The sequence below is a fragment of the Rhinatrema bivittatum genome, chromosome 3 (assembly GCF_901001135.1).
Source record: "Rhinatrema bivittatum chromosome 3, aRhiBiv1.1, whole genome shotgun sequence".
NCBI lineage: Eukaryota > Metazoa > Chordata > Amphibia > Gymnophiona > Rhinatrematidae > Rhinatrema > Rhinatrema bivittatum.
This window is the reverse complement of record NC_042617.1, coordinates 22,026,569-22,040,469: the sequence shown is the minus strand read 5'-3', so window position 1 is coordinate 22,040,469 and position 13,901 is coordinate 22,026,569. Positions and strand designations below refer to the sequence as shown.

The 13,901-nt window shown below is 45.0% G+C and overlaps 1 protein-coding gene across 3 annotated transcripts in view; it reads right to left on the bottom strand.

The window, feature by feature from the left end:
- SLC4A1AP (solute carrier family 4 member 1 adaptor protein) overlaps nucleotides 1-13,901 on the bottom strand; it is a 112,661-nt gene that overhangs the window by 73,904 nt on the left and 24,856 nt on the right. For all 3 annotated transcript variants that reach the window (XM_029592936.1, XM_029592938.1, XM_029592937.1), the window contains exons 6-9: nucleotides 9,905-10,065; nucleotides 8,694-8,763; nucleotides 3,536-3,725; nucleotides 2,535-2,637 (exon numbers count right to left, since the gene is read on the bottom strand). In XM_029592936.1, coding sequence (XP_029448796.1) covers nucleotides 2,535-2,637; nucleotides 3,536-3,725; nucleotides 8,694-8,763; nucleotides 9,905-10,065 — 524 coding nt within the window. The remainder of the gene's footprint in view (nucleotides 1-2,534; nucleotides 2,638-3,535; nucleotides 3,726-8,693; nucleotides 8,764-9,904; nucleotides 10,066-13,901) is intronic.

Genomic DNA, 13,901 nt, shown 5'->3' with positions numbered 1-13,901 from the left:
CAGGGCAGACACCTCAAAAATCTTCTTGAGGTGGATTCTCCAACTTTCAATCCTGTACATCCTTCAACGCCGTGGAACCTGCAACTGGGACAGTCGTTTTCTTTGTGACCGCCGACACCACGGCATCCACCTTTGGAAGGGAAAACAACTCCAAGGTCTGCTCAGGTAAAGGATAAAGCTTCGCCAATGCCCTGCCCACTCTTAAACGGCATCAGGAGCACCCCACTCCCGATCCACCAGCTTCTTTACAGATTTATGATAGGGGAAGGCATTCATGGGACCCCTAAACCCATCCAGGACCAGGTCTGCCCCTTCCATGTCCGAGACGTCTTGAGGAAACTCCAGCCCAAGTTCCTCCAGAACCTGAGGAATCAAAAGGCCTAATTCCTCCCTGCAGAACAGACTACCTTGGGGTCATCCCCCTCAGAAATCAGGATTTCCTCCAGATCGTCCCCCAGAATTGTGCTGGCCCCATCTGGATCAACCCCCTGGTCCTGCGACAGCAAAACCCCAGGATCCCCGGGAACTCCCCCTCTGACTCATCCGAATCATCGCCAGCTGGAGCCGGAGCAGTAAATGCTGAACCAAGGAAGGCCTCCTATTCTGGGTCTGCCTAGGCCTCGAACCCAAGCCCAGCCCCACAGAAGGTCGAGAATGGGTCCCCAGCCCTGCTTGCTGAGCTAAATAAGCTTCATGTAAAAGCAAAACAAAGTCAGCGGAGAAAGGCCAAGGAGCAGCAGGCAACTGAGGGAAACCCACTATAGAGGAGCCAGACACATGTAGATCTGAGGAAAGTACCTCATCTATCCTCCCCTACTACTCCCTGAGGTAGACCGGGAAAGCCTCAGGGGAGCAATACTGTAGCAATTTTCATGAGAATCGCTCAATACAGTAAATGCCATTAAATTTACCCACGTTAAATGCACTTAACTTGGGTAAATGGGTTTTGAAAATTGCTGTGATACGGTTGCATTTTCCTTTGAAAATTAATTCCTGTATGGAAACAGTGGTGGGTTTCATTCTAGGCGTTACCACCCAGGAAAAGGACCTTGGAGTCACTGTGGACAATACATTGAAATCCTTAGCTCAGTGACAGACAGAAAATAGCAAATAGAATGTTAGGAACATTTCAGAAGAACAGAGAACAACAACAACTGTGAATATCTCAGTGCCTTTGTATAGATTGATATAATTCATAATTCTGGTTCAGAACTGTGGCTTATTCAGCCATTCCCAGAATCATCAGAGGGCTGATTCATACTGACACTGTTGAAATATAGTGAAATTCTAATCAGACTCAAAGAATGTGAAAGATCTGGAAACTTGTAGGCTCTGCAAAGCCTATAATTACAGGCCAGGAAGGCATCAATGACCATGTTTGCACCACAATACAGGGAAGCTGGGTCCAGGATGCAGGCTTTTGTCTTACAAATGCATATCTCAACGGACAGGAGCCAGGTGAAAAGATTCTTCTTTTAAAGTTACAGTTTTAATTAAATCCTGGTGCCAAGAAACGGAATTCAGGCCTAACTCCTATTGAAGCCACAGACTTGCGATTTGTTTACACAACAAAGAATATCAAGAGAAGAACAGAAGAACACAGTGCATCAAAGCCAGGGTGATAAAGGAACTTTTATGGTAGAAGGGTGGTTTCAGGGAAGACAAGTAAATAGTATGATTTTTACAAATGAATGGAGGATGTCCTCACAAGCATTTCCTATACATGATAGATTGTCATGACAACAGCATAATGTATCTTTGTAAATAAGTCTTTGGGCAGTCACGTCATTCATTCTGGAAACTTCGGTAGTGCTGTATTTTGATTATATAAGTCAGGGCATGTCATATATTCATTGAGATGCTAGTTATTACAGATAGAGGGCATATAGCAACTCCCAGGAACACTTGTCTTTGACTCTTCTTTAAAAAAGCCAAAATAAATTAAATTTTAAACATCTTGCTGAGTTGAAGTGTTCTTGTTGCCCTGGCTTTGAGTCCAGAAATTATTGACAAGATCCATGAGGCAACTGCACCTTAATTACTGTGTGCAGTTCTGGTTGCTCCATCACAAAAAAAGATATAGCAGAACTAGAAATGGTACAGTGAAGGGCAATAACATTGATAGAACGGCTCTCTTACGAAGAAAGGCTAGAAGAGACACTTAGGAGGAGGTATGATGGAGATGTGTAAAACCGTGAGTGCAGTGAATATAGAAATAGGGGTCAGTTACTTACCCTTCAGCTAGAGGGGCACGTCATGAAAGTATTTGGTAGCAGATTTAAATAATTATTAGTCATGGGGATCCCAATCTCTTCTTTCAGGGAATGAGAAAAAGGGAAGGGGTCCCCCATTATCATCTGCCACTGTAGGAGACAGGATGCTGGGCTCGATGGACACTTGGATAGGTACAGATGCCACTGAAGCATAAAACCAAAACATCAGGAGGGGAAACTAATACCCCCCCCCCCCCAAAATCCTTTCTGCTCTGGGTTCCGCCCTTCCTCCCAACGAGTAAGAATTGAGAAAAAACATACCCCTATTGTTCCGGTTTTCAGTTTGAATTTGCTTCCGCCTTTCATGGCCCCGAACATGGGTAACATCAGGCTTCGGGACTTGCTGCCAAGAACTGATGCTTGACTTCCGAAGTAAATGAAAAAAGAAAAAGAAAATCATGAGAACCCATTACTTGAATGTTTCTAGCACAAGTTACAAGCAGACTAAGGGAGAATAGCGCTATGGAACTTAGAATAGCACTATACACCTAGGTGAGTGGTTTGGCAAGGTCAAAAAACTGGAGGTGGCCCTGGGTCATCTTTTCCCCTTTCTGCATCAACTTATCTCTCTCTCCCTCTATCAGGATCCCCTTGACTCAGTTAAAGTGTCTTGCCTCTAACTTGACCCCCTTCTCCCATAATAGGAAAATAAGAAGGGAACATTAGAATGAGGATTGAATTAAAACCTAAACAAGCCCTTACAGTTTTCCTGAGCTCTTGTACCACTCACTGCTCCTGCCAGCCAAATGCTGCTTATAGTTTTCTGTGACAAGTGATGTGGGAGACAGTCAGCCCCTACGCAGCTACAGGTGGTAGGAGTCTGGTGGTCAGGACAGAGGACCTGCAGCTATGGGTTCTAATCCCCGCTCTGGTGCCAGCTGCATATGTCGCTGCAGAAATTACTCTACCTACTTCCTGTACCTTTGTACAACTTGAGTAATGTCTAGTCCATTTTTCAAAGTTTTGTATAAATGTGAAACTTTACAAAACAAAATTCCCTAAATGATATATTACCAATGTAGATCCAATTTTGAAAGAAAAAAAAAAAATCCAAAACAAAAACCAAATAAATAAATAAAAGGATCTGCCTGGTTAATGAACTGTACACTAACTTGTCTCCTAACATTGGAGGAAAGAAGCAGGTCTCTAATACTCTGGGGAACACCTTATTGGAAGCCAACTCCCTCCTTACTCCCAAGAGCTCAAAACTTGGCACAGAGCACAGAAAAGCACAGACATGTTCTAGTCCTTGGCTCACTTACTGAGATTTCAGCTCAGGCAACGCTGTGGGTTTCACAATCTTGATCAGACCCTTCAGTCTCTGCTGCTCCTTCTTCAGCTCAAACGTCCTCAGGTGCAGCTTCTTGCGGGACACGCTGTCCAGGGAGCTGCTCGCTTTGATTTCAGTCATGAACGCGTCCAGAGAATCCTGAGCAGTAGACTGGGCCTGATCTGCATGAGTACAAGGCATTGTCGCCAGAATGATGCTTACTGCACATCGAGACGTGTCCTGTACCATCAGAAGCCCAGCAAACCTTGCTCCCAACACAAAAAATTAAAACAAGCTTCGCAGTCGAAATTAGGACCACTTAGCCAGATGATTTAGATCATATCTGGCACTGTTTCATAAGAACATAAGAACATAAGAAATTGCCATGCTGGGTCAGACCAAGGGTCCATCAAATTTGATTTAATGACTGGAAAAGGAACAGTGTGCAAATCCAAGGCTCTCGTGCTAAACTTTCAAAAGGGAAACTTTGATAAAATGAGAAACATTGTTAGAAAAAAAACTGAAAGGAGCAGCTACAAAAGTAAAAAATGTCCAAGAGGCGTGGTCATTGTTAAAAAATACCATTCTAGAAGCACAGTCCAGATGTATTCCACACATTAAGAAAGGTGGAAAGAAGGCAAAACGATTACCGGCATGGTTAAAAGGGGAGGTGAAAGAAGCTATTTTAGCCAAAAGATCTTCATTCAAAAATTGGAAGAAGGATCCAACAGAAGAAAATAGGATAAAGCATAAACGTTGGCAAGTTAAATGTAAGACATTGATAAGACAGGCTAAGAGAGAATTTGAAAAGAAGTTGGCTGTAGAGGCAAAAACTCACAGTAAAAACTTTTTAAAATATATCTGAAGCAGAAAGCCTGTGAGGGAGTCAGTTGGACCGTTAGATGATCGAGGGGTTAAAGGGGCACTTAGAGAAGATAAGGCCATCGCGGAAAGATTAAATGATTTCTTTGCTTGGGTGTTTACTGAAGAGGATGTTGGGGAGGTACCCGTAATGGAGAAGGTTTTCATGGGTAATGATTCAGATGGACTGAATCAAATAACGGTGAACCTAGAAGATGTGGTAGGCCTGATTGACAAACTGAAGAGTAGTAAATCACCTGGACCGGATGGTATACACCCCAGAGTTCTGAAGGAGCTAAAAAATGAAATTTCAGACCTATTAGTAAAAATTTGTAACCTATCATTAAAATCATCCATTGTACCTGAAGACTGGAGGATAGCAAATGTAACCCCAATATTTAAAAAGGGCTCCAGGGGCGATCCGGGAAACTACAGATCGGTTAGCCTGACTTCAGTGCCAGGAAAAATAGTGGAAAGTGTTCTAAACATCAAAATCACAGAACATATAGAAAGACATGGTTTAATGGAACAAAGTCAGCATGGCTTTACCCAGGGCAAGTCTTGCCTCACAAATCTGCTTCACTTTTTTGAAGGAGTTAATAAACATGTGGATAAAGGAGAACCAGTAGATGTAGTAAACTTGGATTTTCAGAAGGCGTTTGACAAAAGTTCCTCATGAGAGGCTTCTAGGAAAAGTCATGGGATAGGTGGTGATGTCCTTTCGTGGATTGCAAACTGGCTAAAAGACAGGAAACAGAGAGTAGGGTTAAATGGACAATTTTCTCAGTGGAAGGGAGTGGACAGTGGAGTGCCTCAGGGATCCGTATTGGGACCCTTACTTTTCAATATATTTATAAATGATCTGGAAAGAAATACGACGAGTGAGATAATCAAATTTGCAGATGTCACAAAATTGTTCAGAGTAGTTAAATCACAAGCAGATTGTGATAAATTGCAGGAAGAACTTGTGAGACTGGAAAATTGGGCATCCAAATGGCAGATGAAATTTAATGTGGATAAGTGCAAGGTGATGCATATAGGGAAAAATAACCCCTGCTCTAATTACACAATGTTGGGTTCCATATTAGGTGCTACAACCCAAGAAAGAGATCTAGGCGTCATAGTGGATAACACATTCAAATCGTCGGTTCAGTGTGCTGCGGCAGTCAAAAAAGCAAACAGAATGTTGGGAATTATTAGAAAGGGAATGGTGAATAAAACAGAAAATGTCATAATGCCTCTGTATCGCTCCATGGTGAGACCGCATCTTGAATACTGTGTACAATTCTGGTCACCGCATCTCAAAAAAGATATAATTGCGATGGAGAAGGTACAGAGAAGGGTTACCAAAATGATAAGGGGAATGGAACAGCTCCCCTATGAGGAAAGACTAAAGAGGTTAGGACTTTTCAGCTTAGAGAAGAGACGACTGAGGGGGGATATGATAGAGGTGTTTAAAATTATGAGAGGTCTAGAACGGGTAGATGTGAATCGGTTATTTACTCTTTCGGATAGTAGAAAGACTAGGGGGCACTCCATGAAGTTAGCATGGGGCACATTTAAAACTAATCGGAGAAAGTTCTTTTTTACTCAACGCACAATTAAACTCTGGAATTTGTTGCCAGAGAATGTGGTTCGTGCAGTTAGTATAGCTGTGTTTAAAAAAGGATTGGATAAGTTCTTGGAGGAGAAGTCCATTACCTGCTATTAAGTTCACTTAGAGAATAGCCACTGCCATTAGCAATGGTAACATGGAATAGACTTAGTTTTTGGGTACTTGCCAGGTTCTTATGGCCTGGATTGGCCACTGTTGGAAGCAGGATGCTGGGCTTGATGGACCCTTGGTCTGACTCAGTATGGCATTTTCTTATGTTCTTAAGATTTTTTTTTTACAACCTGTCAGCGTCAGATACGTTGCCTTCTGGGGTGAATGATCCATGCTACCCGGTATCACCCCAAATTGCTACGGGAGGAGTGGAAAATAGGGTCCTCGACCCCCACTCCAAGTGCCTCAGATACCAGGGGGGATGTTCTCTCAGAACCTGCCAACCCCCTGGGAGGCTGTCTTGATCACGAAGAAAGTTCACTTAAGCTTTCTGTTCTTTTTTTTCTTTTTACACTATACCCATAGAATAAACTGTGAGTAACAACCTAAACCACCTACTTTTTCTGTTCTTTTTTTTTTTTAATTTAAGACTGTAGGGTTTTGCACCTCCACCATCTGCTGGAGACAGAGAAATACTGGCAGACTGTAGGTGGCACCTAGGGGTATAGGACAGAGTCCGCCAAAGCTTCTCTGTCTCCATCTGCTGGAGGGGAGGCAAAACCCAGGAGTCTGGACTGATCCGGGTACGTACAGGGAACCCCATTTAGCAGAAGCCTTAGGCTAGAGAAGAGAATTTCAGATCCAACACCAATAAGATTTAATGCTCTGCTTCTGCCAGGATCATCGCCCCATTTTAATAATTGGGAACAAAAAGAAGAATGAGTCAACTCAAGTAAACTGGCAAATTAATGGCCTTTGACTTCCAATATGTAAAGGAAACCTAAAACCTATCAGCTGGCAATGTGTTTGCTGTTTTTTTTTTTTTTAAACACAACATGAAGTTGAAAATTTCTTCAAGAAACTTGAGTCTCAGATGGAAAAGCTACACCTTAGCAGCATTAATGTCTAAAACATAAGACCTTTAGAGAAGGGGAATGCGGAATAAATTGGGCTTTATGCTGGCACGGGAAAAGAGATCTTTCATATGCGCTCAATGAATGTGAATGGGAAGCCAGCAAAGTCAGTGAGCAGGGACTTCCATCTCTGTCTTACTATCGGAGAACAGAAATCTCAGCTAAATGCTAGAGGAATTGTAGTTCTGTAGGTAATATATTATATATTTGGGGGGAAGGGGGGTACCCAAAAATTGTCTTCTGGAGAAACAGAGTTCTTCATTGCTAAAATTCTTCATATTAATATCCCTTGGAATCCAGAGATTCGTTTTGGGCCTTCCAATTCCAGAGGTTGGTTTCCAAAAGAGAAAGTTAATGTCCCCACTTCCTCCTCCTGCATTTCCCTGGATCGACCCACAGAAAAGGCTTGGGGGAGCTATTCTGTGGCGAGGTTACAGGCTGACCCTTCTTTCTTAGAGATCGAGGTACTAAAGTGCTCTTTTTTTTTTGGGAAAACGAGATTTTGCGCAAAAAAACCCAAAACTTTGCAAAATGCCAAGCAATGTGCAAAAATGCTAAAAGCTTGACATTTTGCATGAAAAATCTTTGCAAAAACCCTCTTTTGGGGGAAAAACACTTGCAAAAGCAAACTCAGTTGTAGTAAACCTTTGCATGTAGCTTGCTATATGTGAGTTTATTTAAATTCCCCCCCCCCCCCCCAAACAATCACCTGCTGTGATACCAGATCTTGCAAAGCAGCTGAAGGGAATTAGCAAAAATGTATTTATTTTTATTTATTTACTTTTACTATACCAATAGTCGTAGGCACACATCATACCGGTTTACAAATAACTGAAGCAGGCAGAAAATTACAATGAACAGGGAGGGGGAAAAGGTGGAGTAGGCTAGAAAAGGTGAGATGTAAGAGCAGCGAGAAGGAGCGAGAAGGCGAGAGCGAAATGAACAGGAAAACAATAATTGAACAGTGAGAGATAAAAACAATTGAACAATGAGAACTAACATATAGGTGATTGTATTCTTGATTGACAGGGCCGGGAGGGGAGCTCGGTTACATTAAATCCTTGGGGGAATGCCCCAGAAAAAATGGGTGCTCCAGAAAGGTGGGTTTTTTTTGTTTTGTTTGTTCTTTTACAGAAATGGGCCCACAATGCCTAACTATATCTCAAAAAGCAGCCAGGGTTGGGGATGGGAAGCACTTGCCTTAAAGGCACTACATAAGCTTGGGTGAGGACCCCCTTTCCCACCAAAGTTAAAAACCCTCTTTAGTGTGCTAGTGGGTCCCACCCATCCTGATCCTGGGCCCAAACCACTCGGGGAAGGCAAAACATCCTCTAGCTCCCCCTTGTGGCTCATTAAAATAAGCATTTAAAGAAAGTCTGCTCCCCCCATCCCCCAAGCTTATCCACTAGATGGAGAGGGGTGCATCTCCCTAGGGCAGAAGCTCTGCCCACTCACTTTCGCCCTTCCGGCTGCCATTTTCCAATTGGCGTCGGCTCACTAGCTCACCCCATTCGCTCCCTTGCCACATGCTGAACTCCTCCACACCCTGACATTTTCTTGGTCACATCTGCAGGCAAAATATTAATTTAAAAAAAAAAGAATTCCAATACCTTTGTTTGAAGTCTTCAGCTTCTCTGCTATCTCTGACAGCTCCTTTTCTACTGCATTTAATTTAGAAACCTATAAAAGCCAAGGAATTTAGTTGGCTAACAATCTTCTCCTGAATGAGAAAAGAAATCTGCAATCAATCCTTACTAAATTGCTTTTGACTGTTCATAAACAGCAGTGGTGTAGAGAACACAGTCGCAAATAATTCTGAATGGGTCTTGGTTCTCCCAGGAGTTTTGCTGTTTCTGGCCTCTGAAAGGTTTTTCATTTACAGGGATTTTTCTCCCCCTTGGCTGTAAGACTGTTTAACTGCATTCCCCAGCTTCCATCCCCCTCCCCCTTGCATGTCATTAATTCAAGGGAGCTGCCACTGCAATACGACAGCCGGAGACAGGTGAGGTGGCCACAGACCAGGAGAATGGAAGTGTTCTGTGTATATTACCGCAGGTTCTCCCTCAGAGAGTCTTTCTGGGCTGGCCTCACAGCCAAGGTCTGCTCTCCTGGGCCAGTAGGATTTGGGGTGCATCTCAGCGATACATCTGCATTCCAGGGGAGGGAGGGAGGTAAGGCAAGCAGCTGTTGTGGTTCCAGTGACCCCTGGTGGCAGTGGAAAAACTCGAGTTGCCCTGGGCATTATGGCTAGGGAGGGAACTTTAAAAAGTAGAACACTGGAGAGAAAGAGAAGCGTTTTTGTAATTAAATTTAACAGATAGGGGAGAGAAAGGAGCAGCTACCATGAAAGCAGAGGTCCCGGATAGTGAGAGAAAGATACAACCAAATTTCTGAAGAATCTGACACTCGTTGGAGCGAAATAATTCAACAGTGGCGTACTACCCAGCCTTAGATCAGATGAAAGCTGCTTTTACCCTGCGCTAATTGGGTGCATTCTGAAACTGTATAATATCACAATAGAACAACAAAATGTTTTCCGTTTTTATGGCAGGACTATACAATGCTTCTATATAATCCAGTTAGCCCACAGGAGGACAAGCTTTGCTTTCGGCTTATTTTTTTCTGCATTGCTGCAGGATGGACACTGGGGCTCTTCGCTCCCAGTATGATACAGCTGAGTCACAATACTAAGCGGGAGAGGGATGCTGTACCCTCTAAAATTGAAACCGACTTTCCGCCTACAGCAAATGAAGCTGGGCGTGGAGATTCAGAAAGTTATTTTAGGAAATGTGAGGGAACTGATATATGAACTTGCTCTCACCAGCGATTCATAGGTCTCCGGCTTCTCTTCGATCTTTCCCGCTTTCTTCATTCGATTGATGCGTTTCTGCTCCACGGAGCCTGTGCGATCCAGGAACGGGTCATCGTCGCTGTCATAGAAATCCTCATCCTCCCAGTTCTTGGCTTTCCTCTTCCTGGAAACTGAGGGAGGGAAGGTGGCAGATCTCTTGTTACTACAGAACGGGCTCTGGAGGGTGGTGACCCTCATGTCTAGAAAATACAGGCACTGCACACACAGGGGTCAGCTCCACTAGCGGATCTCTCATCGGTGAACGCTTTCAACCAACACGGTCTCAGCAGAGCAAGCTGCACTCTAAAGCAAACAATCCCAGTCCTAACAAATGGGCTCATCCCTAGGAGTCAGTTCTAAGCTATGGAAAACACCCCCCCTAATATCCCACAGATGGCAATTTTCAGACTGGGCACACAAGTGGAAAGGCCATGATTGCTTTGATTTGACAAGCACGCGTGTAAATTCTCCCAGGGAAACAACGCGTGCCAAAAAGCGAGTGCGATTGTGTGCGCGCGTAATTTTGTTGGGATAATTTTCAAAGTAAATTTTCATTTTGTGTTTGTGCGGAGAGAAAAATCCTCCTACAAATTATTTAGCCCAATTCGGAAACAACTGTTTTATGTATTTGGCATAATTGTATTTTATTGACTCGACTGTTTCCTCCTGCTCCTTCAGGCTTCTGGCTAAGTCAAAACTGGCCTCGGTTGGGCTACAGTGCCATGAGCCTTCATCCCTATCTACCTGACCTTTTATCCCTCCTATTTCATAGCCCACACACTGTAGCGACGGTTCTCGGCCAGGAACCATTCAGTCGTGAGCCTTAAGTCCGGCCACCGGGTGTCAGCTGTTTAAGAGAGAGGTGAGCACTGCCTCTGCAGCATCCCTACCTCACCTGACCTGGAAACCGAAACGCTTTCCCAGGAACTGCGCGCATGTCCTCTGCAAGGCAGTGCGGCGCATCAGTTGGTGCACCTGTCCATCCTCGGCGCATCCAGAGCCACTGAAGTTACACCAGCCCACGGTCCAATGGAGAGCGACTCGGTGATGTTCGGGACATGTTAATGAGAAATCACAACTTACCTGATAATTTCCTTTCCCTTAAACCAGACAGATGGATTCAGGACCAGTGGGTTATGCACCTCTACCAGCAGATGGAGGCAGAGCAGAACTGCCATCACAGTACATATATACCTCTGCAGTGACATCAGCCCGCTAGTATTCTCTTCAAAAGCAACTGTGGACAGACTAGCAAAAATCTCGCTTAATAACAGCTAACAGGAAACACTGAGCTCAGACAAAGAATGCATTAAAACTTATCTAGGGACTGGACTAACATTTCTCAGTACCCCTTGGAACAAACAGCACTCAGGAGGCCGAAAGACAATCATTCAGCAGCCAAGGGCGGGAAGCTGAATCCATCTGTCTGGTTTATGGAAAAGGAAAGTATTTATTTATTATTTAAATATTTTTGTTTGCCGACATTCGTAGGTACATCATGCCGGTTTACATCGAACAATGTTAACAGGAAAAGAATTATCAGGTAAGTAGTAATTTCTCATTTCCTAGCACCCAAGACAGATGGATTCAGGACCAATGGGATGTACCCAAACTACTCCCGAATAGGGTGGGAGGCCGCCCACGGTCCAGTCAAAACCACACGTGCAAAGGCTGCGTCCTCCCGGGCCTGCGCATCCAGACGATAATACCTGGAAAAGGTGTGTAAGGAGGACCACGTAGCAGCTCGGCAAATGTCGACGGGAGACAGCAATCTAACCTCTACCCACCATTACACTGCCTGAGCCCTAACCCTGAGTAGGCAACAGCTTTTCAGAAGCCACATACACAGTTGAGATTACCTCGTTAACACAGTGAGCTACTTTAGCCTGCGAGGCTGGCTCTTCCTGCCTGGTACCGCCAGGCAGGAAGAGCCTGGCGGTACCAGGCATCTGATCACCTGTTTGAAGGACAAACAGGTGATCAGACGTCTGCAAAAGCTCATTAACTTCCAGATACGGCACCACATGACTCTTGACATCCAAGGGATGTGACAGGAGATATTCCTCTGTATCTCTTTCTCTATCCAGAGACGGCAGGGAAATGGATTGATTCAAGTAAAACATTCAAGACCACTTTTGGCACAAAAGAAGGAACAGTACGCAGCTGAATCGCCCATGGAGTCACTCAAAGGAACGGCTCCTGGCAAGACAAGGCCTGCAGCTCAGCAATTCAGAAACACTGTTTTCAAGGTCAGTAACCACACGGAAAGGCTACGCATCGGTCAAAACGTAGGGCCCACCAAGAAATCCAAAACTCGATTAAACTCCACAAGGGTACCGGTAACTGCAAGGGAGGACAAAAACGTTTCACTCCTCTCAAGAAATGGGCCACATCTGGATTCACCATTTACCTGACCCCTGAAACAGGCAAGAGCCGCTAGCTGTATCTTCAAGGAATTAAGGGCCAACCCCTTACTTAATCCGTCCTGCAAAAATTCCATAATGAGCAGGATCTTAACCGAATGAGGAAGAACCCCCTCGATCTTCACACCAAGCCTCAAACACTCGCCAAACCCGCACATAGGCTAAGGAAGTGGAGAACATTCTTGCGCGTAGCAAGTTGGCAATCACTGCAGTAGATTATCCATGTTTCAGCAAGCGAGGCCTCTCAAGGGCCATACCGTAAGACAAAACAGAGTCGGATCTTTGTGAAGGACAGGTCCCTGCTGCAACAGCTTCCTGTGCACCAGAAACTGGAGGGGGGGGGGGGGGGGGAAGGGACTAGCAGGAGCCGCCGCAGATCCGCGTACCAGGGTCTCCTGGGCCAATCTGGTGCCATCAAAAGAACCAGCCCTCTGTGACCCTCCGAACTATTCTGCCCAACATGGGCCGCGGGGCAAAGCATATAGCAATTTGTCCTCTGGCTAGTCCTGCACGAGAGCATCGATACCCAAGGACCCTGGATATCTCCTGTGACTGAAGAATCGAGGAACCTTCGCATTGCAAGAAGTTGCCAACAGGTCCAGAAACAGAAGGCCCCAGATATCCACTATTAGCTGATTCGCCTCAACCGACAATACCCATTCTCCTGGATCCAGACTCTCCCTGCTGAGAAAATCTGCTCTTACATTCTCTTTTCCTGCAACGTGCAAGGCTGAGATTTCCTGAAGGTGCACTTTCGTCCATTCCATAAGTTGGTCTATCTCCTGTGTCATTTGCTGGCTCTTGGTTCTTTCCTGCTGACTAATGTAAGCCACTGTTGTTGCATTGTCCGATATTACCTGGATGGCTCAACCCTGCAACCTGCCGCTAAACTGCAAGCATGGCAACCAGATTGCCCGGGCTTCCAGCCAATTGATGTTCCAGAGAGACTCTTCCACACTCCAGCGCCCTTGCGCCATAAGTTCCTGACAGTAAGCTCCCTAACCCTGGAGGCTTGCATCCGTCGTATTAACCAGTCTGACGATTTCAGCGAAATTCCCTCTCTCAGATGATCTGCTTGCAACCACCACTGGAGGTGAGAGCAGACCTCCGTTGGCAAGTGGAGCCGAATCAAATAGTCCTGAGACTGCAGGTTCCAACGAAACAGCAGAAAGCGCCAAAGAGGATGCATATGCGCCCTTGCCCACTGCACATTTCCAAGCTTTCCGCCATCAAACTGATTACCTGTAGATAGGACCACACTGTCAGGCATATTGTGTTCATCAAAAGACGCACCTGTGCCATCAACTTCTGAATACGAGCTACCGGCAAGAAAATTTTGCCCTGCTACATGTCAAATCAAAACACCCAGATACTCCAACGACTGAGATGGCTGAAGACTGCTCTTGGCTAGGTTCACCACCCAAGTGAGTTCCTGCAACAGGGAGATCACCTTGCGGGTCACCAACCAGTCATCCAAATATGGGTGTACCAGGATCCCATTCTGTCTCGACTCTGCTGCCACTACCACCATAACTTTGGAAAAC